The 25,669-nt window shown below is 40.9% G+C and overlaps 1 protein-coding gene and 1 long non-coding RNA gene across 10 annotated transcripts in view; both read right to left on the minus strand.

The window, feature by feature from the left end:
• LOC148687605 (uncharacterized) lies at positions 1-7,684 on the minus strand. Its single transcript, XR_015949137.1, has 4 exons — positions 7,545-7,684; positions 6,429-6,527; positions 2,040-2,147; positions 1-211 (listed from the first exon to the last, which is right to left on the minus strand). It is a non-coding gene; the product is annotated as an uncharacterized LOC148687605 (long non-coding RNA).
• The window catches only part of GTF2H1 (general transcription factor IIH subunit 1), a 24,007-nt gene continuing 5,360 nt past the window's right edge, over positions 7,023-25,669 (minus strand). For all 9 annotated transcript variants that reach the window (XM_035120581.3, XM_035120564.3, XM_035120573.3 and 6 more), the window contains 13 exons: positions 24,312-24,504; positions 22,957-23,119; positions 21,589-21,682; positions 20,143-20,292; positions 18,562-18,641; positions 17,829-17,959; positions 17,267-17,354; positions 17,061-17,149; positions 15,896-16,013; positions 13,963-14,053; positions 13,317-13,432; positions 10,364-10,456; positions 7,023-9,532 (listed from right to left, as the gene is read on the minus strand). In XM_035120581.3, coding sequence (XP_034976472.1) covers positions 9,446-9,532; positions 10,364-10,456; positions 13,317-13,432; positions 13,963-14,053; positions 15,896-16,013; positions 17,061-17,149; positions 17,267-17,354; positions 17,829-17,959; positions 18,562-18,641; positions 20,143-20,292; positions 21,589-21,682; positions 22,957-23,119; positions 24,312-24,504 — 1,493 coding nt within the window. In that variant the 3' untranslated portion in view covers positions 7,023-9,445. The remainder of the gene's footprint in view (positions 9,533-10,363; positions 10,457-13,316; positions 13,433-13,962; positions 14,054-15,895; positions 16,014-17,060; positions 17,150-17,266; positions 17,355-17,828; positions 17,960-18,561; positions 18,642-20,142; positions 20,293-21,588; positions 21,683-22,956; positions 23,120-24,311; positions 24,505-25,669) is intronic.

Genomic DNA, 25,669 nt, shown 5'->3' on the forward strand with positions numbered 1-25,669 from the left:
ATTAGGGTGGTTGGCTGGATTCTGGCACAGAGCCTTTAATGCTTAGGATGGGTCCAGAATCTCGTTGGAACTGAAAATCTGCATGCAGGTTATTTAAGGTTGCTGCTAACATCCAAGTCCTGGGGAGCAATCGCATTTCTGTTTGTCATGCTGCCATCTCTGCTTCAGTATTGACGTGAACTAGATTCGAGTTACGATTTGGGGCACATCCCTTATTCAGAGTGAAACAAACAAACAAACACAGACAGACAAGATATATTATGCATCTATCCACATACACAGAGAGACAGTATACACATAAAATTAACAATTTTAAGGGGCAGTTTTTTTAAAATATATATTTCAGTCTGCTAAATTTGCTTTTCAGCATTTCAGGGCAAGGGAGCATGTCCTTTACATTACACATGACCCGGAAAGCTGTCTGTGGACAAACGCCAGCTCCCTTGGCCTGAAAAGCAAGATGAGCACCGCACCCCATAGTTGCCCTTGACTGGACTTAACCATCCAGGAGTTATTTCCCTTACGCTTTACTCCACTTGGCTAACAATATTACGTGTACTCAATTTCACAAAAGGAGCACTATGTTGGCGGGAGCTGGCGAGTTAGGGCAAAATGAAGGGGCCCCTGACCATCAGGTCCAGCCGTGTCCGACTCTGGGGTTGCGGCACTCATCTCACTCTATAGGCCGAGGGAGCCGGCATTTGTCCGCAGACAGCTTCCGGGTCATGTGGTCAGCATGACTAAGCTGCTTCTGGCGAACCAGAGCAGCGCACGGAAATGCCGTTTACCTTCCCGCCGGAGCGGTCCCTATTTATCTACTTGCATTTGATGTGCTTTTGAACTGCTAAGTGGGCAGGAGCTGGGACCGAGCAACGGGAGCTCACCCCATTGCAGGGATTCGAACCGCCGACCTTCTGATCAGCAAGTCCTAGACTCTGTGGTTTAACCCACAGCGCCACCTGGGTCCCTCAAAAATGAAGGGTGTATGTGCTAAATTTGTGTAAAAATAGTCACTTCCAGACCAAATAATGAAAAGCCTCCTTTTAGAAGCTCCATTATAAATTATCATAGTGTGAGGAAGGTGGACAATAAATTTTCCTTCCTCTCATAATACTAGAATCCGAAGCCATCCATTGATGCTGAATGTTGGAGGATTCGGCATAGACCAGTGTTTCCCCAACTTGGGTCCCCAGGTGTTTTTGGACTACAACTCCCATCATCCTTAGCTAGCAGGACCAGTGGTCAGGGATGATGAGAATTGTAGTCCAAAAACAGCTGGGAACCCAAGTTTGGGAAGACAAAGAAAAGTGATGGCCACCAATTTGGATAGCTTGCCAAGAGGATGAGATAAAATATTGGATGATAGGGCTATCAGTGACTGCTAGCTACAGTAGCTAGCTATGTTGTATCTCCAGTGTTGGAGGCAGTGTGCCTCTGAAGACTAGCAACTGGAATTTAAATGCTTTCTGGCTTTTTAAACACTGCTCCAGAGTAAACCACAGAGCCTAGGGCTTGATGATCAGAAGGTTGGCGGTTTGGTCCCAGCTCCTGCCCACCTAGCAGTTCGAAAGCACGTCAAAGTGCAAGTAAATAAATAGGGAAGGTAAACGGCGTGTCCGTGCGCTGCTCTGGTTTGCCAGAAGCGGCTTAGTCATGCTAGCCACCTGACCCGGAAGTTGTACACCGGCTCCCTCGGCCAGTAAAGCGAGATGAGTGCCGCAACCCCAGAGTCATCCGCAACTGGACCTAATGGTCAGGGGTCCCTTTACCTTTACCAACTCAGCTTGGGAAGACAAGTTATTCTGTTCTACAGGCTTATATCTTCCTGGCTGTCAGATGTGTAAGGCTCTAAACTACGGTTTTGATTATGTGTGTGAGAGAGGTAACAGTCACACAATGGTACCATTCAATGCACTTGAAAAACCCTCCCCTCTACCCTACATTTGAAGAGGCATTCGAGTTAAGAACTAGGAATACAACTATCGGTTTAAGTGGACCAGAAAAAATGAATGTGCCTTTGAATATTTACTCAAACCTACCTTTAGAAAGATATCAAGATCAATAACTCCACGTCTCAATGCTTCACCCAGGTAAAAGATGGTATCTTCAATGACAATGTTGTTTGCTTTTAGCTTGCCTCTAGGTACCTGTATTGGTTCATTCAGAGTTGAGAGCACTTTCTGGTTGTAGCTGCAGAGCAGAGCACATGAGCCTGCCTTGTTTTTGTACTGCATGGCAAATATAGTTACATCACCGATGCAGTTGAAACACATGCATTATTTAGAAACTTATTTTCAGCGTCATGCCAGCAAAGTGAACCTCTTACAGCCTTGACAGTCAGGCATTTAGTTTTTTAAATACATGTTAAAACCAAATGGTCATAGCAAAAAATATTTCATGCTAGAAAATAAAATCAAAGGAAGAATCAACAGGATTATAATATTGAAAGTACTCTAGCATAGATGGGTTTGTACTAAGTCATGATATTGACAAAGTATAGCAATAGATTTAACATGCTGGTCCAATAGAAATAATGCTTGACTCCTTTATCCCAGAAAAATGTCCAAACCAGAATGAATCTCTGTCTCTCTCTCTTTCTCCCTTAAAAATTCCTTCAGTAGCACCTTAAAGACCAACTAAGTTTTTATTTTGGTATGAGCTTTCGTGTGCATGCACACTTCTTCAGATACCTTTCTCCCTTGAACTCTAAATATATACTGCAACAAGATAATGGCCTATAAGGCTTCCTCCAGCTCCCCAGTTCTCATAGGAGAAAGGGAAATGTACATGTGCAGATCTAGAAATGGCTAGTTTTGTAACTGTGTAACTTTACTAGGAAAGTAACTCATGTAACAGGTTCCTGCGATATTTAAAATGATTGCACTTGTTTGATGGCATTTTCATTAAATCATCCACTTAAATTTTTTAGGACTTCTTGCCAAAGAAGGCCAGCTTGTAAGCTCACAGTGAAATTCTGACTCATAGGTACAAACTTTTCCAACATACCTCTCAGACTGACTTGTGCTAAGTTAAATTAGGGACCTGTCAGAACAAATGGGATGTGGAAACAAGTTCCCTAACTCATTTATCATTTTAAATGTTTTCCTCCCTGTGTACACTGAACTTACTCAGAACATCACCATACCCCCATTGTCAGCAAAATCTTAAAAACCATCTTAAACTGTTCTGCAGTGTAACTTCAGTAATTAGGGAAATGTTCAGATTGCTTCATTCCAGGGCTGGCTGCTTATAAACAAATTATTAATTGTTGCTAATGAGCAATTTTGGTAGGACCAGTGACTTTACTAATGGTTCTACGTGTAACAAGCCCACATTTTATATTTGATTAAAAATAACAAAGACTTGGGGGGGGGGAGAGAGAACTAATTACTATTACAGTCAATGGTCCAAATGGACATCTAGCCGCTGCCAACTTTATTAAATGATGTCAGAGAGAAAGGTTCTAATCTAGCATAGCCTTCAGGATGTTATTTACATTTCTTTTTGCAAGGAGGATCATTCAGTCATGCCTAGGGAACACAGGATTGTCATCTCTATGAGAACTAGGTCTCGGACATTGGCACAGGAACAGCAAACCAGGCAGCCTAGTTTAGGAGAAGATTCCCACTGCCTGTGCTAACTCATATTAATGTTAAAAGAAGTAGTATGCATTTTAAACTTTTCCAGTATAGTCTAGCTAACAACTTTCAACTTTTCTTTATTGCATTTCATATGGGAATTAAGCGGTACCCATTAAGTAGGCATCTAAAGGAGTGTGGGGGAGACAGAGAAGAGAGCAGCATATTTGCCTTAGATGACAGCCACAGATGGCAAAGAAGACAGTCTGTTTTGCCGACTCTCAATATGGAGCTTTACACTTTTAACACAGAGACCAGTGACATCAAGCTGACTGGATCTTAGACATCGCAGATATAGTGTGTAGGATACTCAGGGATCACATGCTATACATTGTCCAGGGCCAGATGTGTTCACCCAGGTGGATACCTAGGATGTTATATTCAGCTTTGGGTAAGGCTCAGAGCCCACTTCATCAGATTTCAAATTAGTCAACTTCTTCAAAGGCAACCAACGCTGCTGTTATAACTGCTCAATCTGCCATTGCTCTTTTTTATGACAGTCGGGATAGCTTGGTTCGTAGAGCACGAGACTCTTAAAATATCAGGGTCATGGGTTCGAACTCCATGCTGGGCAAATATTCCTCCATTACAGGGGGTTGGACTAGATCAGGCATCCCCAACCTGCGTCCCTCCAGATGTTTTGGCCTACAACTCCCATGATCCCTAGCTAACAGGACCAGTGGTCGGGGAAGATGGGAATTGTAGTCCAAAACATCTGGAGGGCCAAAGTTTGGGGATGCCTGGACTAGATGACCCTTCTGGTCCCTTCCAGCTCTACAATCCTACAATTCTCTGTGATGAGGTAGAGAATCTAAAGGTGCTCATTGCTCCAGCAATCTCAGAATGTACTATTTCTGCTACAATGAGCATGATGCTTAAGTCAGAGGCAAATGAAGAATATATTAGGGCAGGCACCCCCAAACTCGGCCCATAATCCCTAGCTAAGAGGACCAGTGGTCAAGGATGATGGGAATTGTAGTCCAAAAACATCTGGAGGGTCGAGTTTGTGGATGCCTGTATTAGGGAGAGGGGTTGTAGCAGCTCAGTGGCAAAATGTATACTCACTAAGCAGAAAGTTAAAAGGTGGTGCAGTTCAGCTCAGACATACTGTTGCTTTGTTTCAATTGCCTCATTGTATCTGACTCAAAGAGTAAATGGCTTGTTAACAATGTTTGCTTAAGGTGAAGTGGTCTCTCTGCCAGAGTGAGGACCTGGTAATGACATTAATGGTCAGGAAATCATTAAGGGTGATTTAATTGTGCTAGTGTGTTACCCAGACTGCTCTGAAAACAAAAACACAATTCAGACTCCTGGAGCTACCTTACAGCAGAAGCAGCCTCTGTTCAGAACAGCTGAGAAAGAAAGGGGAGCAGATCAACAGGCTTCTTGAGTAGTTTTACATGGAAGTTTGGGGCTGGGTAGAAGTCAAAAGTAAAATTGCCATCTCTCTTGCATGATTCATTGGGCTTCCTAGCCATAAAAATCCAGTTTACAAAAGGGTTGTTTTCTCCTTGGATTCTGAGGCCAGCTTACCAACCAAGAGCCCAGAAAAACAAAAGGCACCACAACCCCACTGAGGCCAGAATTGGTGTGTGCCAATGCTAGCAATGTCACCATCTAATTCCTTTTTCCACTTTAGTTAAGAATGAAACAGGGAACCAGGATGAACAAAGCCTCAAAAATTCAGGCATTGTTAGGCAATGTAAGGGGCTGACCTTTGACAAAAGACCACTGATCTCTCTTAATGGGCCATTTGCCACCTAGGGTGGGTTTCGACACAAGTATGTGGCAGATTATGTAGACACAGTAAGACACACTCTCCACTTTTTAAGGCCCACAGAGTTTCTCTTATTGCCTAATTAATATCAGCAGGAACAAACTTCCTGCCCCAAAGGATACAGTAATCCAGTACTGTATAAACCTAGGGCTTTTCTCATGGAATGTAGATCCCCATTACAGCACCCATACTAGAGGTATACATATACATACTGAACCACAGGCACTGCATAACACGGAAAGAGGCAATTCCTCTTTGCCACTGATCTGGTTGATTTGTTTTTGCCAAATAACAAACATATGGTGTGATGAAGTAGGGCAGGAACTCATAGCCTTGCCCTATAGTACAATGGCAGTGGTAGAATGGGCCACACACAATCAGCTTACAAGTGGAGGAAAAATTTAACTCCTGCGTTACAAAATTAGAAAATTGCTTCATTATGTGCAATGCAACTTCCCCTCCCCAAATTTGTGGGTTCCACCAACCCTCTGGGGCAGATTGACTACATCTAAGGAGCACAAGGTGGCATCACATGGTTATCTCCCTCCTCACTTAGGTCCCACAAGCCTGCGAGGTAGGGAGAGGCAGTTACTGGCTTGAGGTCATCCACTGAGTTCCATGGCCAAGTGGGGATTTGAATGCTGGTCTCCCGTGTCCTATTCCAGGGCTCTAACCACTACCCACTACCCCACACTCTGGCTCTGGATTAGATTAATAAAGCCCAGGAAAAAATAAACTTGGGGAGCTCCTTATTTTTAGGAAATACATAATCACCACATTTTAATGGCATTATGAGCTGCATGCACACTTTTGTATTTCTTTTCCAAAATTACTTGATTAAAATGTATGGGATTCTATTTTTTGCAAGTACAGTGGTACCTCGACTTACGAACGACTCGACAACTGAATTTTTCGACTTATGAGTGGGGCAAATGGCTGCACACTTCACTTACGAATTTCTCAACATCTGAACAGAAACCGCAGCGGTTTTAGATAGGGGTTTTTCAACTTACGAATTTTTCCGTTTCCAATGGCTTTTTGACTTGCAAATTTTTCGACCTACGAAGGTGCCTTCGGAACGGATTAAATTCGTACGTTGAGGCACCACTGTACTGTAAAAATGTAAATAACTTTTTTTTAACAAAATATTTGTTCAATTGTTTCATTATATTCATCACTGAAATTGTTCTTTGTGTGCCTAACCAGAGCCTCCTGCGGCTGTACTCTCTGCTCTTCTTTGATCTCTTAGACCTCTTGCTGAATGTGCAGACTGTGTGGTTGGGTGAGCATTGATGTGCATGTGTGCCATTACCCAACATGCAATGCCTGAGCAGAAGTAGCACACACATCAGTAGCTCAAGCTGAGGCTCCCATTTAAAAGATAGAAAGGATATTTTCCTTTCAAATGAAGGGCAGCTGCAGCAGCCTAGAATATTTGCAAATAAAATTTTGAAGTGAATTACAGTTCAGCATGTTAAAAACAAAGGAGCCTTTAAAATACTCAGTTACACAAGCACGATTATCAGATTCTCGAGTTTTGATATTTCCTCTTGATTTGAGAGAGGTCACCAAATAAGACACCCTAAAGCATAAAAAAACTACTTGACTACAGAATTCAGATTTATTCTACAATATTTGATCAATGCCAGTGATACAAGTTGCATGAGTTTCCATTAAGTAAGAATTCTATCTTCAGATTCCAATAACTGCATGGTTAGCAAAAGACAATTCACAGTTAATGTCACTCTTCGGTTTTGGACCATGCTTAAGTAGTACTGGAATCAACAAAGGTCAAACAGCAGGAGCACAAAAGAGCTAGGTAAGGAAAGTAGGCATGATAGTGCTATTGCCATCTTCTGGTAGGAGTCTCTCATGGTACTTCTTAAGTCAAAGAACTGAAAAACCATTCACGGTGTTTAAATTCTCTATTTGAGGATATTTCTGCAATTAGACTTTTTTGTCCCAAAGCCTGACATATCTATGGAAATTTTAAAATCCCAGGAAGACAGAAAAAATATTTTGTCAAATGACCGTCAATCTGGTTATCTTCCTGAATAAGTTTTGATGAAGCCCACCTTTATGGTTTGTATGAGCTAATTATTGCTCAGAAATATCAGTGCAATGTATACCTTCATGCCTTCACAGTGACAGGATCAAGTAGAATGTGTGCACATGAATCCAGCACTTGAGCCTGACCAAAGCATTTCTCAATGCAAAAAGCTGTTTCAGCCCGCCGCCTGTAGTACACTCTTTGTTGCTCAGATGATACTTGAAGATATGTATGTGTCATTGGTACACTGCCGACAAGGTCATCAGAATTACACTTGCTTGAAGGGCTCACCCAAAAGACACAATGACGTATTATCAGAGCCATGTTTCAGTAAGTTGACATTACCACAGCAGCAGCTTTTATTATTCATGATTAATTCCAGCTTTTCACATTTTGCCGTGTCTGATCAAAGAGAAAGCCTCCTTTTCATTTAGTAGCAGAATCATTTTGCAACACACAACATGCAGCCCCTCTGAAAAGGCAAGCAGTGGCAAGTTTAAGGATAATGCCTTACATCTACAGTACTTCATAGTATTTCAGTATAGATACAGTGGTCTGCTTATAAAGTTTGGGTTGTTGCAGAATATCAATTCACCGGAGAACACTGTGCGAGCATGTAAAGAAGCACATACTCTTGCATGAGGAGAGGTTCTTGTGGCTCTAGACATGGCTCAAGGTGGGAAGTGATCCTTCATCCCAACACACTGTAATTCAGTAATACTAATAATTCTTTCTGGGCATGAACAGTTCTGAAAATAGGATAAAGTTTCTAACTTACCAATGAATTCCAACAGTTGCCACTAAAAAATAATGGTTTACGGGGTCATAAACCACGGATTTCTAAAATAGCTCAATAGATCTCATCACACACATAATCAAAGCCATTTGCTTGGTCCTAGAATAGACTTCTAATGAGGAAGACATTAAGACAACAAAATATAAGGAGTCTGACTCCATGGACTATATAAAACAAGTTTACTTTGTTTTTATAAGTCAAGTATTTAATACATGGCAGGTACATCTTAGGTAAGAGTGAAGTGCTTCCTGTTTGGACCATAATATGGAACAGATTCCACATACGGTATATCTAAAGATATTGTATTTTCACTCTTCAATGATTATCTAGTCGCCAGCTACAGCGCTAACAGTCATCAGGAGAGAACTGAAAAAAGCACATATAAGATTGTTTTTCCCCTCCAAAGTATAAAAAAGTTATTACTTCTGTAAGCTTCTTAAACTCACTTTAAAAATGATTTTGTTTCACCTCCAAACAAAAGTCAGACTTTAAAAAACTGCAGCAGCACACTAGCGGTAAAAAGAAAACATGTAAACGATGGCTGGTAAAAATCCTGCATAAAACTTTGCACTCTTTCTGCCAAAGGTACCTCCTTTAAACACCAAACTTCATCAGTGCGTTGGCTGTTGATTTGTAGCAAAACATGGCAAAAAAACAAACAAAACCAAAACCTTTTTATTTTAGCATCTAAGCTGCTTAGGAATTTGAGGCAAAACAGTCTCTCAATAATATTTAAAATGTTAAACCTGTTTCTAGAAATACAAACAGAATTCAATATAATGCCAAGATACAGTGAAGCTGTTTAGGTTCTACCCTGTACCATACACTTTTAAAAAACTAGACAAACAATCTTGGACTTCATTAATACACCCCTTTTAAAGTTTTTATTTCTGAAAGCAGCTCTTTATGAAAATCAAAAGCAGTTCCTGAGTAACTGCAGTAAACAGTGTCTTTACATTTATAGATATAGATATTTGCCACTTAGCTCTTCTGATTTGGTTCCTTTTAACTCCCTAGTTTTCAAGTTTGACCTTTTGTTTCTTTTCCAGAAAGTGTGCAAGTTCAGTTAGCATCGTTTTCAGGAGTCCGCATGATGCTGACTTTCCAGCATTGTCACTGGGTAGCTGCATTCCTACAGCTATTGCAAACGCTTCCCACTCAAAAAATCCGGCACCACTGGATCTTCACGTTTTCTTCAACATACGCCGAGACTGCCATGTGTGGAATTTATTGTAGGCTGTTTGCAGCATTTCTTCTATGTGATTTATCAGCTGAAAAAACAACCAAGGTTTGCAAAAATGAGTACAAAAATATTACTAAGCCAAGGACTGCATTCAATGTTAGTCCTATTAAGAGTAGACCCAATGAAGTTAATGAAAGTGACTTAAGTCTGGACTGTTAATTTTGATTGAGTCTACTCTGAGGAGAACTGAGTTGTATAGAACCCCAAGTATTCATCTTCTTTGAGTGCAAAAAAGCAGAATCACACAATCAGTGATGGTAAAGGAGTGTAGAAAGTTAGGATCGAAGACTGCATTTCCTGAATCCGAACTTTTTTTACTGGTCCTCTATTGCACAATAGTACATACTGGCAATATATAGCTAGCAACTTGAAGGGAAGTTTAAATAACTCACAAAAGAAAAGCACATTTAGCCTTATCTTATGCAGGTCATGGCAATGGATTCAGTAAGACCACCCACAGGAAAATAAGAGTTTAGGCATTTGAGTCATGATCATGGTAAAGCTTTGAAGCAGGATAGTGACCACAAGGTACCTTCAGTTAATGTGAGGTCCCTGCTGTTAAAGAGTTGAGATGCTGCTCATTTTACGACATGGGAGCAATAAGTGGGTATAGTTGTCATTTTCGAAGTTGACATTTAAGAGGGAATGGGGCTGGGTTACAGGAAATACTTTCACGGTGTTCACTGCCCACTCTAGGAAAAAACTGAAAGCCTCCATATTTCTGAAGTCAATGGTACCTGTTTCGTATAGCCATAAGGCAAATCAATTTTGCCATTCTTTCTAGCAATCAGTAATTTATATAAACAATGCATTATGCTACTCTTATATTTCATATTTGTAGGTTGCTTTTCCCTCTTACATTTATGCTTAAATACTGTCTTCGAATTTTGTCTTGGAATGGACACAGTTTAGTAACTTGAAATCTTTCCAGATTACTCCTCATTTTCACAACCTGAAAGAGAAAATATCAGAGAACAAACATTTAAAGGAAGCTATTTTGCTTTTTCAAACTTATCCGTTCCACTGGTAGATTTCCACTGTTGGATTTCACCCTAATGCTTGTATCCAATTGTGCTCCGCTGCTGAAACTACTCTAACTGGAGCATTCTGTAAGTGGGGAAATGCGGGGGGGGGGGGGGGTAGAGGGACCCCCCCTGCAAATTTCCCTTTTTCTTTTGCAGCTTCCTATGCTACACACTACACTATTCCAAAAAAGGTCCCCAACTCTGAAACAGATGGGGGGGAGCTCACGTGTGGGTCAGATGGAAGGGGAAAAATATCAGTGAAAATTACTTCCACCTCACACTTTCCATTTATATAATCTTCCACTGGATCAAAAAAAAAGTGTGTTAGGACTTCTGCTTGAGGCGTCACGGAAGAGGGCTTAAAATTCCATCGCCCTGACTCCCACGGGGTAATTAGAGGCTGAGATGGGAGTAATCAGCCTCCCAAAACACAGTCTGATCCGCAGATGCCCAATAACCCAGCGCCAAATTAGGAAGGAGGGCCCAGGGGGCACTGGATGGAAAGGCCCAGTGAGAGTCTGGCTCTCCTGTATGCTGTCTCCGTGAGTGCATCAAGTTTCATTTCTTAAGATGAAAAATTGGATTGAAGTTTTGGACATGCTTCGAGCGAGGAGGGAGGAATTACTCTGCTAAACAACCCAGCCACCGAGGTGCCAAAAAAACTCAGTGGAAGAAGGTTTAACATCTGTTGGTATGTTGGAATGGAACGGAAAGGGAGGGGCCAGCCTCTCTTATTATTGTATTTTGCTTCATTATATTACTTGGCAAAATAAAAACCCAGAAGAACCGTTTGCAATATTTATAACAAGCGAGACTAAAGTTTGATATTTGTTGATATAATATGGTTTTAAAATTATAAACTGTGTGGAAATGAAAATACTATATAATTAAGGCTTTTGATCTTTGATTTGTTTGGAAGAGGATAAAAGATTCCCCAGTTTATTGATATCAGACAGAAGCAGGATCTCATTAGCTGCTGGAGTTTTGATAAAAACTTTGGACGGTTTCCTGGAATCTTTGTGGGAGCAGTGTCGCAGTTGTAATTTGGAAATCCGCCATGCTGGAAGTCAAGACTGGGTTGCAGAATTATAAATAGTCATAGGGGGAGGTGAGCCTTTAATATGTAATTATATTTGTATCTCCGGTTTGATTTGGTAAATCTCCCCTGGAAAGGCTAATGTTTGATGCAACCGGTTTGGGAAAATTACTGAGCGGACGCTTAGACTTGATTCTATAGGAACTATGTGAAGATGGCGGCTGCCAGCAGTGAAAAGACTTTTGAATTGATTCGGCAGAAATACCAGAGTGTGAGGAAATACTGCAAACTTATGGAAGGGGAATCAAGACATAAAATCCACACAGAAACACATTATTGTTTGTTTTAACTGGCATGTGGGAACAACTCAGAGGCTGCAAAAGAATGAAGGATAACAACAGAAAGAAATAGAGGAACCACCGGAAATGATTATGAAATGCAATAGAACTATGATGATGATCAGCCCTCCGAACTTTGAAGCATGGAAAGTCCCCCAACCCCCCGTATAATTTGGTAGAATATTTGGATTATTTGATATGTATATGTATAATTTGGAATATTTAAAATGATTTGATTGGATTGTTAAAGTGGAAAATTTAATAAAAATGATTTATATCCTATATAATAAAGTCCCTGTGTCTCTGCGTCATCCCTGTGTCCGCGCTACTGCGCATGTGCCCCACGGACACAGGGATTGGATGCAGAGACTTGGGAGCGCAGAGACCGGCCCCTCCTCCGCCTCCTCCCACTGTCCCGAGTGGCGACAGCCCCCTCCACCTCCCTTCTCCTGAGGAGAAGAGGCCTCTGCCACCGCCTCCCACAGCGTGCCTCAGGTAAGCGCCCCGCCTCACCGCCCCGCATCACTCCGCCGCAGCAGGGAGGTGGAGGAGACCGTCGTCACTCGGGACAGCGGGAGGAGGCAGAGGAGGGGCTGGTGGGCCTCAGGCGCTTGCCGGCGGGTGGGGCAAGAGCGGGAGCTGCGGCGGAGTGACGTGCGGGCGGCGAGGCGGGAGAGCAAAGGGAGGCGCGCTTACCTGAGGCGCGCTACGGGAGGTGGCGGCAGAGGCCTCTTCCTTCTCCTCAGGTGAGGAGGAGAAGGGAGGTGGAGGAGGCCGTCGCTACTCGGGACAGCGGGAGGAGGAGCTGGTGGGCCTCAGGCACTCGATGGAGGTGACACCTGCACGGTCCCAGGGCTTCCCCTCCGTTCCCGTCCGGCTAGCGCCCGTTTACTGAGCGGGCTGAATGACACTAGTATATATCTAAAAGTGTATTAGCAGAGACACATTTAAATAGAACCCTAAAACTTCTGATTGAATGGGAAAGCAGACTACACTGTTGTTTTGAAGTTTCTTTAAAGGTGTTACAGTATACTTTAAACTTTATATAGTATGCCTGATTAAAATATCGAACACATATGCAGGGCAAAACGTTTTTCCTGCACTTAATAATTTTCAAAGTTTCATTTAAAGTCCCTGAAGACAAAATCACCTCTTTTGAAATTATTTGAAAAAACCACTGGATTAGGTAGCAAGGTCAGCTGGTACTACATTTGCTCCAATAGCGAACTTTCTTCAGGCTGACATTCCACACACTGCTGTTCATCTGGGACAGAACTGTTGCATGCAGCAGGCCACACATTATAGAAAGCTTTCATATCAACAGATCTCAGCATGCACATTTCATTACAGAACAGACTGCTGTATATCAATAATGATAGGGATAAGCCAAGTTCTACTATAGATCCTTCCTACCTTCTCTTCTAGGAATGGTGTGTTAACCGGAAAGCAGGACCAAAAATGTCGCAACAGCTCTCCTAGTGCCACATACAAGTGTTTCAGCTCAGCCTGAACATCATTTGGCACCATCTCTGCAGTCAGAAACAATGAAGGCAAGTCACATTTACACTACCACCTCAGCTCACAAACTGTGATAGTTGGCAGTGGGCAGAAAATTGTGTATTTGATATTGGCATCATTAGAGGATCCCACACAGCTAAGGACTAGGCCAAAACCAAAATATATTTATTCTCAAATACAAATATATTGAATTCATTTCTATCCTGCCTTTCTTCCACGATGGCTACTATTTTCAAGAGCAAGGAGATCTGTTTCCAAACCTTTATGTGCCTTACTGAGGTAGTACAAGCAGGCTGAAGACACTATCAACACACCTGGCGTTTGGATTGGCTTTCAATGTCAAAGGTTAGAAATGAGAGTGTCAGCAACTATTCAACTGGCCTGAGTTGGGTGGAAAAAGAACTCTTGCCACAGCCAGGGTTGTACAACTAGTCAGATATTTTAATCTCTTCACCTTAGCTAAAAGAATTGTCCTACAATGCTTACACGACCATTTCACACATTTGATAAGGCATGAGTGATGAAGACATAAAATACTTACGATTTATGGCTTGCTGTGTTCCACCCTGCATAAGTGCTCCTCCAGGTGACAGAGCTGCGATCGTACTACTTGCAGCACCACTTGAGATAACCTTGAATAAGAGGCAAAATAAAGGTCAGACACCATAATAAAAGAACTCCTCAAAACCTATAGATATTGTTTGAGTCATAAGGGCTTAACATACAGTTATATGCCATATTAATTTTGTTCTAAAGTGCAATTATTATTTAGTGTTATATTAAGAATGACAATACTTGTTATACCCCAAGTGGATATTTATTATATTTATATAACTCAGCCATAACCATTCTTAAAGTGCTTTACATAGTTTAGCCTAACAGCAGAAGCAGAAAAATCAAACTGACTGTCAGAATAAGGGAGAAAAACCACCAAACCAACAGCAAGAACAATCTGTTCACATCTAATGTCTGAAAGTGCAGTACAAGAAGAGGCACGATTTCACTTCCTGCTGCTCAACTGCAAGGTGTGCAGAGGGAGAGCTCAAAAAGATAGCAAATGAATGAACAAGCAAAGCACTATGCTGTTTCATAATCGAGCAGTTAACATGCTAAGGCAGTTAGGTTATGCAATCATGTATCAACATGGCCTGGTTCCTTTAAACTCAAAAGACTGTCTTCTTCATATATCCCAACATGGTACTGATTATTTGAGTGAACGAAACAATACTAAATGTACTCCAAAGGCCTTCTGAAGAGAGAGTGGAATTCAGCATAGTGGTTAAGTGGGGTATGTGCATGGAGAACAAGGCCACTCACGCAATGGGACTTTGCCCCCAACCCTCCAGAGCCGATGTGTGGGGTGTGGGCAAAGTCCCATTTCACAAGCAGACCTTGTTCCATGCATGAAACAATTAAATTGAATCCACTCATATATATTTTCTGTGGATGTCCCACGTTTATTCCTCTCCAACAGTCCTGAGTTTATCCTACCGTAGAAGTTATTTAACACCTTACATGTTACAACTCTGTACTTACAGTGGAGGGCTGTAGTGAACATGCAAGCACCCTGTGAACATGCAAGAACTGCAGGTGGTTGGGAAGCATTCACATGGAAGAACCACTTGCAAAAACTGATACCTTAACAGGGTTCCATGCCAGACTGTAACTAAGTATAAAGGAACCCCTGACCGTTAGATCCAGTTGCGGACTCTGGGGTTGCAGCGCTCATCTTGCATACAGCTTCCAGGTCATGTGGCCAGCATGACAAAGCCACTTCTGGTGAACCAAATCAGCACACGGAAACACCGTTTACCTTCCCACTGTATCCCACCTATTCATTTACTTGCACTTTGACGTGCTTTCGAACTGCTAGGTTGGCAGGAGCTGGGACCGAGCAACGGGAGCTCACCCCACCACGGGGATTCAAACCACGACCTACTAATCGGCAAGCCCTAGGCTCAGTGGTTTAACCCACAGCGCCACCCGCGTCCCTAAGTATATACAACTGAAATAATTGCACATTCTCTCCCCATTTACCTCTGCTTTCTATTCTCTCCCCTTCCTCAACTATTCTCCTGTATCTGTTTTTTTTGATACTGTAATCTCATCACAGCAGGTACCTGACCAATTGTCTTCTGAAAAGTACTATGCACAATAATGGTGCAATATGAATAATAAAAAGGGGGTTACACATGTAGCTTTCACTACAAGACTGCAGTGGACTTAATTATAGCTGCTACAATTATGCAAGTCATAACTATCAGTTAAAAACGTAACATTGAAGCTGAATATTCTGTGCTTGATAAAAATAGTTCTCAAACTTTTTTACAATATGCAAAGGAAACAACATTTGCTTCTACAAGATTAAGTATGCTGGGCAGCATCAATCAATATCCAATCTTCTAATCATATGGACAATCAGAATCTAGTTTTGGTGTTTTGTTTTATTTAATAAAGCAACATACATATCCTACCTGAGTTAGTTTGGGTACATAAGTGTCCATTTCTTCTCTAATACTATACAAAGAATTAATAATATCTTGGCTAGTTGCATATTGCTGTGATTGAATTGGTGTTGGACCATGATAATACCTGTTGACCAAAGGAGAAATTATAATTAAAAATCTGGGAATAAGGATCCAATTTCTCAGCATTCAACCCCACTCTTTGTTCTGCTCTCACTTGAAATGAAAAAATTGTTTTCTTAAAATGCATTTTGATTTTCCAGAAAATGAAATCTTCTACTGCAAGGGAACCCAAGTGATTGTGTCTGATTAAGCTGGATAACCAATGAAGTCAATTTTTCAGAAAATACAAAAAACAAAACTAAAACTAAAAACCCATAAAAGTGGTGAAGTGAGGAACACATGGACCAATAAAATATTGCAACCACTTCTAATCCACCTAATTATCTTAACAAGTGAAAAAGATTATAGCGTAAAACCACCAAAGACTTAGACTAGCTTAAACCCCAGTGTTTCCCAAAACTTGGGTCTCCAACTGTTTTTGGACTGCAATTCCCATCATCCCTTATCACAGGTCCTGCTAGCAAGGGATAGTGGGAGTTGCAGATGAAAAACAGTTGGAGACTTAAGTCTGAGAAACACTGCTTAAGCCCACTGAAATCAATGTGTGAAAAAATGCTTCTCTATGTTGGATTTAGTCCTAAGTGCTGGATTTGACAATGACTGTTAAGTGGAAAGAAAACAGCGGCTAGTATTTTGCAAATGCATGTACAAGAGCATATACAAGAGTTTCTGCAGAGCTGTGTGGTAACATTTTACAGCTACTCTTTCACTTCTGCTTATATAAAGCTCTTGCAAAAGCAGAATGTAATATTTGGAATTATTTTCATGTTTCGCACAGTGTTCAACGGTATCTTCAGATTTGCCAGCCCTTCCTTCCCTTTTTCTGCTGTCGGTTAAATTGTGAGCCTGAGGGCAGGATTCTCATTTATTTCTTTTTTTTATTATAAAAAACATAACTGAAGGTAATGTATATACTGTATAAGCATGCTTCTTTCTTGTTGAAAGCATGAATGTCTCCCTAAGATGTGCAGAAAAAGAGGCGAACAGGGTCAATGACTTTTTGTGTTGAACCAAAAGAACCAAACTACTTTATTTGGCCTGCAAATCATACCTATCTGATTTCTTTAGGTTTAGTGCAATAGTTCTAACGCTGTTGTTGTTTTCTAAATCTTCATATTCAATGGACTCTTGAAGCTTTACCTGTAAGACAAGGCATAGTCATACAGTACTGTAGAACTAGACGCAAGAAGCAGAACGTGGCGTAGTCCAATAAGGGAGAACATCTGTGTTCTTTTAGAATCACAAAGGCAGCCTTACCTTTTTTACTGGTGGCTGAAAGAAATCTGAATCTCTGGAATTTCCATCCATACTGCTGGCCTCATTGTAGTGGTCATTCTGTGTGTCTCTGAAAAGCAAGAATTACTGTAGGCATTATACTGTGTTCTCACAAACTACTCAAGTTTATTAAGATCTTTACAATGGTCAGGATTTAATCCCACATCTCTATGCACAAGCAAAAAGCATTTCTGCAGTATACTGGGTCAGGGGTACGGAGAAGACAGTTTCCTTTGGGCAGCAGCCTCTAGACCCATGTAAACTTCCTTGAGTTATTTGACAGAAGACAGTTTTAGTGATGTGCCCATCCTGGGACTTTTGGTTGGATGGGCAATACATGCACCCAATAAGTAAGTTAATAAAAACTGTCTGAGAGAGATCCAATATCAGAGCCAATCTAAGCAGAGCTACAAAGGGCATGGTTTGCCTGTTCAATTTTGATTTCAATTATTAAACATCAGCACAAATAGAGCTGGCCTATCCGACAGTATAGACTTGGCTGATTTTCAGTCTAGTATAAGATCTGTTCTTAGGTGAAACTTACCGTTTTCTGAGGCCAGCTGCAAGGACCATGGCACTGTGATGGTTAAAGCGTTTTATAATGGCAGCATTGCTACTCTCTTTTACTGATTTTGTAGCGTTGGATGTGGAAGGCGCCAAGGAAACACCATAACCCTGCAAAGGAAGAGATTATAAAATGTTTGAACAAGACATCCTGCATTTTATAATATGAAGATCTGAAATCAGATGCTGAACTATTGGCATTGCAATGTGGTCTAGTGCAGGTTGTGACATAATAATAGTTGGTATCCCAATCTTTAAATCTCTTACCCAGATCTCAACAAGTACATAATTAAGACAGCTTTTGCAAGAGAAGCATCATGCTACTAGTGCTCAAATCATTATTATCCAATGGCAAATAGGCTTTCTAAAACTAGGAAACTGATTTCTTGGCAAGAGTCAATAAGGCAATGATCCCCACTGAGAGGGAAGGTGGGTTTGTCATACTTGCCAGATGGCAGCAGTACACTTGTCATGGCAAGCTAAATTATGGAACCTGGCAATATACTAGTAGTGTCCTCCAGGCAAGCAAGAGGCATTATCAGAATTCAAGGACACACTCCAGCCACATAAGTACACAAATGGATGGTGTGAAGAAGGGCTGGTGAGGGACATGGCTATTGAAGCAGTATAGCCCAGACTCCTGAGAGCCAATACCATATGCTTACTTGGCATACATATTATACAATTCATAGTTTTAAATCACTCATACTTACTTCCTCCAACGTTTTATCTTCCAAGGCTGTTAAATCTAAAAAAGGATTTTTCACACCTTGAGACACCATTGTTTTTAAACCTAGGAGAAAAAGGGAAAGTCCATATATACTTGGAAGACGATATGCCATATTGAGATAGGTCTTTCAGTCTAACATTGCAATCTAAGCTGAGCAAGCCTACAAAAAGAAATACGATTTAGCACTTAACAGATGTGAGTGATTTACCCACTTCCAAACAGCTGGGAAGGCTTGAGCTTTTAGCTTTGCATATAGGCCAGGCAACCTGGCTTACAACCAGCATTTGTTCACGTGCGTCACCTTTGTAAGGTTTTCAAATTCATATGCAATGTGAAACCAGTGTTTGTTTGTTTTTTTAAAAGCTAAACTCCGCAGTTCTCCTAATTGCATAGCTGGGAGAAGGGAGGGAGAACGTGCAAGCCAGATGCTTTGCTTGAATCACACTTTAGCATTACATGTGAACCAGAAAAATATGCTTTTGCATGGCATACATATACAGTCGTACCTTGGATCCCAAATGCCCCTGGAACTTGGACATTTTGGCTCCTGAACGCCACAAACCAGGAAGTGATTGTTCCGGTTTGTGAATGTTCTTTTGGAACCCGAACATCCGACGGGGCTTCCGCGGCTTCTGATTGGCTGCAGGAGCTTACTGCAGCCAATCAGAAGCCACAATTTGGTTTTCGAACATTATGGAAGTTGAATGGACTTCTGGAATTGATTCCGTTTGACTTCCAATATGTACCCATTTTTCTTCAACATGTGGTGGTCCCTCACTGCTGTCCCACTTGTGCAACAGACTGCAGCTTGCTCAATGAAACTTCCCTCTCCTCTCCTATGCACCCTCAAAATACACTCAAGGACTCAATTGTGAGAATTTAAAATATTGGATGCCATAGCAGAACCAACTATTGAAAAATTTAATCAATGTGCTCCAGGGAGCTGGATACAACCCTATGTGAGCAAATTACTGATGTGCTTTCAATTAGCTTTGCAAGTATTGTGGTAGAGTCATTTCCACTAATTTCCATCCCTTCCTTCATAGACAAAATCATCAAAGGGAAAAATAGAAGAAGAAAAGTGTCTACCTTACTAACTTGTAGATCACTTAGTAAGAACATGTTTTATATATGCATACTGTTATAAGTCTTAGTATATGGATGAGAATACAGGCTTTCATAGTGTACTTTGGGGGATCTCCAAATAAAACTTTGTTGGGTTTGCTGGGTATGGGCTACCTTTGTTTCTAGAATATATGTGCAAGAATTCTAAAAATAATACGAATAAAACATGAAAAAGGTAAGCAAAGAATGGAATCCTACCATCTTGGAATGTTAGTCAATAGGACATTGCTGAGTGAACAGCTTAAAAAGTTCAATATCACAAGCTGAAAACTTTTAAAATATTATAATAGTTAAGTACTCTAGTTATTTCAGCACCTGCTACTCCTGAGTATAGTATTTACCAGATGTGATTTCTATTTTATTCAGTATAATTACTGAAGCTGACAAACTTGGCTAGAAACTGCAGTGTATTTCTACAGGTGAAGAAATACAAACATACCCTTTTCATCCATTTTGGCACATTCTGCAAAAAGGTCTTTTGATCCTGCATTCAGCCTATCCCTGTGGAAATAGTGAGACTGGAAGAAACGTGTCCAGAATTCTTTCTCTGTCATATTGTGAGGAACATTTTCTGCATATTTCAGTTTTACTGTAAGCATGACAAACATAAAACACTTAGAAATGATACTTTGTTTTCAAATTAAATAATTTACAATGTATATATATTGCCATTGCATCAGATTTCAGGATGATTTACAGTGTATCACAACCGCAAAAATATAGTTCAACATGCAATGAAAAAGCAACATTGAATAGGAATGAAAGAAGATTCACTAAATTAAATTGTTTCCAAACATTCTGTTAACAGGACAAACAAACAGGATTTTATTTTTGTTCAGAACTTGCCTGATCCTTGACCAGGAGGTGGGCGGGGTGGGGGGGAGGGAGGGGAGAAACCATTCCAAACCCTTTGCATGCTCCCACTCCATATCTGCCATTGATGGCAAGCTTGTAACCAACTGCAAGGTTCAAGACCCCAACTGGTGGACCCAAGCCACCTTTTGGGAACTACTATATCATGCTGTTTATATGTGTGCTTAAATATGTGTAATTTAAATTGACATTGGCCTTGTTTACAACACTTACAAATAAATGGAATTTAATTGCTGATCTGTCATCAGTGTTCTCAGGAAAAATGAGTAGTCTATTAATCTTTCTAGCAATATGGATACACAAATGGTTGGCATATGCTGTTTTATGTGAGCCATTTTCAAATGTGAGGTGAAGGGCCAGATCTCCCCTCTTCTAGATTCCAAATCCAGGTCTATCTTCCTCTTAGCTGTTTCAGATAACTAACATTTCAGTAGAGTGGGAGTGAGCAAAAGAAGGAGGAACTTTCCTTCTGTTTCTGGCTCCTTTCAAGAAATTTCCAAATGGAAATTCTCCCCATGTACTCCTGTGCTACCAATTCCCTTCCCAAGTCTTTCCAATTTGGGAAATACAAGAGGAAAAAGTGATCACAATAAATAAAATACTTTTGCAACCCATCAACTAATCTCTTCTGCCCCTTAGAGGGGAGGTAAAGACAGTATAGCGTGGAGAGAAACAAAGACCATTCATGGGAATCAGATGTAACCATTAATTTAGGTTATGCATATAATTTATAAAGTTCACACAATGGGGAATCCTAGGTTACCTTGGAGAAGCAGAGGTTCCATAAGATTATTACAGTTTAAATGTAAAATCAATTAATATCATTTAACATCCCACACAACAAAGATGCAAGGCTGAAAACACCAACTTTTTATGGTTTAAAAGTTTAAAATGAAAGAGAAAATATATGGAAGTTGATATGTGAATTGAAGAGAAAAGTCAGAAAAAACTGTGTAGATACCAGGGATGCTACATATGTATATATAAGCTCAGTTCTGCATAGATTATTTACCTGCAGGGTAAGTTCTAAATATAGATTCAATGATATCTGAAGTCAAATTATATCTGAGACCATTGCATCCATCTGTCTGAGGTCGAACATCAGCCTACAAGAAGATAAATACTGACAATAATTTATTTGAACTTTTGCAAATCATTGTTAAATGGCACCAACAAACTATGCCAATACTATGTGTCAAAATGGCTTGTACACATCCTTATGTCCAATACTTAACCTATACTGAGAAACAGCTAGTTAATACCTACATGTGTAAGCCTCAGTCCTGATTAAAGATTTGAGCGTAAAGAGAGGGGGGGCATGAGTCCAAGGCTTATTTCTTTACTCCCATGCAGATAACACACACCTGGACTCAATTGTGGTGTTTAATACTTCCTAGATCAGCATATATGAAAAAAGAGAGCTCAAGGAGTATGAGTGGCTATACATCACAATAGCATGTTTGGAGGAAACAAACCACAGGCCTGGGTTCAGGTAACATGACAAGTGAGACTCTGGCTTGTTTCATTTATGGTTCAGCAGGAATGCTCTGGAAACTGTTGAGCAGCACGCACTATTGTTTGTTTTTAACTATGGTTTAACATATGTGGACAGGATCATTGAATTGTCAAAAGCCCAAGAGAACAGGACAGACTTAGCCCAGTGTCCGAAAGTTTCCAAAAATGTGCTAAGCTAACATGCTTTTAGAAGTTCCAAAGCTTAAGCGGAACCAGAGAAAAGACCCTCTCCTTGATGACCCATTTGTCTAATATATGAAGGCAGGGATACTGGAAAAGGGCCTTCAGAGAGTATTTTAATTAATGGGTATGTTCATGCCAAAGAAGGCAGACCTTCAAGCACTCCAGTTCCAGGCTCTTCAAGGCTTTAAAGGACAAGCCCAGCATCCTGAGCCTGGAAAAAATGACACTGTGACTAAAAAAACAACAACAGCCCTTGTGACATTAAAAGAACAATCCAAGTTACTTGAAGAACGGCCTGCATGCATATCAGCCTGCTTGCACAATGCAGGCTGTTTTCACTTGCCCAACTGTGAGAGCAGTTAAGACTGGCAGCCACTAGACAGCAGATTTGAGAATACCATATCATCTGGATTGGAGCAGGCCTTGCTGTGACAGGTATTGGAAAGCTCTGAAATCACACCTGTTTCCCTTGGTCTTCCCTTGAGGTGCTCTTGTTGAGGTACCAATGGTTTTAGTTGTATGTTATTCATTTTTAAAAAAATGGGCTCTTTTATCACTTACTTTATTTTATTAATTGTGTTTTGTTGTATGCTTTCATCTTGTAAGCCACCCTGAGAGAATTTTTACCCTTAAAAGAAGGCTAAAAATATTTTTAAATTAAGAAAACCCTAAATAAACATACCAGAAAAGCTGCAGAAATGCCCACATCCTGCTTATTGGATACAGTAGAACTGTCCACAGCATTCATGCTTAAACGGTTGGCCCAGAACTCTTCAGCACTGATCACCTGACTCACAACAAGGTCTTTATAAAGTTGAAACAAAACAGGATCTTCTTGCAGCATTCTGGCAAGAGAAGATTAAAAATTGTTCAAAGTGTTTAATTCCAAAGATAACTTATTGGATTCTAGAAACTAGGGTTTATGTGCAAGCTTGTTGTTGTTGTTGTTTAGTCGTTTAGTCGTGTCCGACTCTTCGTGACCCCATGGACCATAGCACGCCAGGCACTCCTCATACAAGCAAATGGCAGCTATGGCATTTTGATACTCAAATTTTGAATTACAAAAGTGGTAAGTTCATGAAACATGAAAATTACCACACAATTTAAAAAAATTAATCGAGGTATGTCAATTCAAAACCAGGGCCGGCTCTAGGGGTAGTCTGTAAGCCCTACATATGAAAAAAAATCAAGAATGTTAATGGTTACCTTTACAAATAATTTTAATGCTACATAGGAAATCTAAATGTGCAGAGCAATCCTCACATTTGCTCAGAAGCACATGTGAGTCCAATGGGGCTCCCTCTTTAGTAAGCTTGCTTAGGATTCTTAGCATTGAAGCCTTAATTCTGGAGAACTGAAAGTTCTGAAGGAACACACATTATCTTTTTCAAATATAATTTCCCCATCTTAACCAGCTTCTTATAGAATTACTGCAAAGTTCTGTGTATTTTTACATAACAGCTGCTTTTTACCACTTGGGATTGTGGAGCTTCCATTTTTTTGGAGAACAAGTTACAGCAGTTAAAGTGATTCAAGACTTCCACCTGCACCATGGGACTTCTTTCCCCTCTCCTTGTGATCCCCTCTCAATCTTCTCGGAAGAGTTGGGGAACCCTCAGTAGAGATTTAGGAGTCAGTAAGAGAGGAGGTCCTGCCGTGCAGACAGAAGATCTTGTTCTAATAGGGAAAGCTTCATTGGAAGCAATTCCATGACATCTAATACTTTATTAAATCAATGAAACGTAGCCGAATGAAGACTTACTGCAACTCATGTTATGCCAGTTTCAGCAGACATACCTTTACTACAGAATTTACTATTTACTAATATGGCAACAGCTCAACAACTATGAAGAAAAGCTCCACTTCTGACAAGTTAGAGGAGTATGCCTCACTCCACTCGCACAGCATCTATGCACCTGGAAATCAAGCCAGGCTACTGTTACAATTAGGGACAGGAGCTCCCAATACCTTAGCCAGTTTAACAAATTACCAAAATTGGTTTACACTATAAGTAAAAGACACGGGGAAATTCTTTACCTGTTTTTTTCCTCAAGTTCTTTATTAGCTTTCCTCTTGAACTTGGGCAGTAACTGCTGAAGGAGATCCTTTACTGCATCTCTCTCTTTCACTGCTGTGCTCTCATTAGAGAAATGGAAGTTGGTCGTGTCCCCTGCATGTAGTACCAACTGAAGCTGGATCTTAGCTTTTCCTTCAGGACTGATTTTCTGGCCTAAAGAATATAAATTACATAACAGAAGTGCTCCCCAAATAATTTATATGTGCACAACAACAAATTTTCAGCTTGTATGACTTACTTTTCTAATGCCACTTGGAACACTGATTAAAACAAAAGAGTGGCACATAAATTCTATTCAATATCTATTTACAGCAACCATTCACATAAACAGCAATGAGGCCTGACTGACACTCAATGGACAGATGTCTCTCACTGCACTGCTATCCTAATCCCTTTAGAGGACAGCCTGTGGCTCAAGCTCTAATCCAGAGGTTTTCAACCTTAACCAACTACATTCTTTCTGTGGCACACCTGTGGGAGTCAGGAGCCCAGTTATGTCACCCCCTTTTGCAGAGCTGGCAGCCCTCTCATCCTTTTTTGAACACCCTCCCTTGTGGAGTCTTCCCTCAGCCTCCCCATCTCTCTCCTTGGGAGTCCTCTGGGCAGTTGCTGTCCCTCGTCTCTGAGCTCCCACCCCCCCCCCTACAAAGAGAGGTGTCTCCCAGAGGCACCACTCACCTCCAAAGCTTATAGCCAGGGCTGCTGCAACAAACAGCTGTGCAAGCTTTTGGGAGGTAGAGACACGAGAGGGCATCAGAGAAGGGAGGGAAGGAAAGATGGACAGAGGCCAGTGTTGCCTGCAACATGCCTGACCATCATTCAAGGCACCCCAGGGTGCCATGGCACACTTGTTGAAAACCACTGCTCTAATCCTTCCTATGTACAAACCACAAACTCTTGTTCCTAAATCGCAGCATCTCCCCATATTTATGTTATTCCATTTATCATTGGGACGACCCACAGGTTTTCTCCCAGTAAAGACAATTCATTTATGAAAGCAAAAGAATTGCAAACAGTAAGGAGCACTTCTGTAAGACAGTAATGCTAGTCAGTACAGCAAAAGCTGGCAGGTTACAGGAAAATACTGTATATTCCTGCGTATAAGACTACTTTTTAACCCAGGAAAATCTTCTCAAAAGTCGGGGGTCGTCTTATACACCGGGTCATATTTCTTATACGGCGAGTATATCCCAAACTCTATATTTTAACTGGAAAAGCTGGCAGTCGTCTTATACGCCCAGTTGTCTTATACGCCGGAATATACGGTAATATCTCCACATAAGGTTGCTGTTTAGAAACAGCTAGAGTTCTGTAAGTC

The sequence above is a fragment of the Zootoca vivipara genome, chromosome 1 (genome assembly GCF_965207765.1).
Source record: "Zootoca vivipara chromosome 1, rZooViv2.hap1.1, whole genome shotgun sequence".
Taxonomy (NCBI): domain Eukaryota; kingdom Metazoa; phylum Chordata; class Lepidosauria; order Squamata; family Lacertidae; genus Zootoca; species Zootoca vivipara.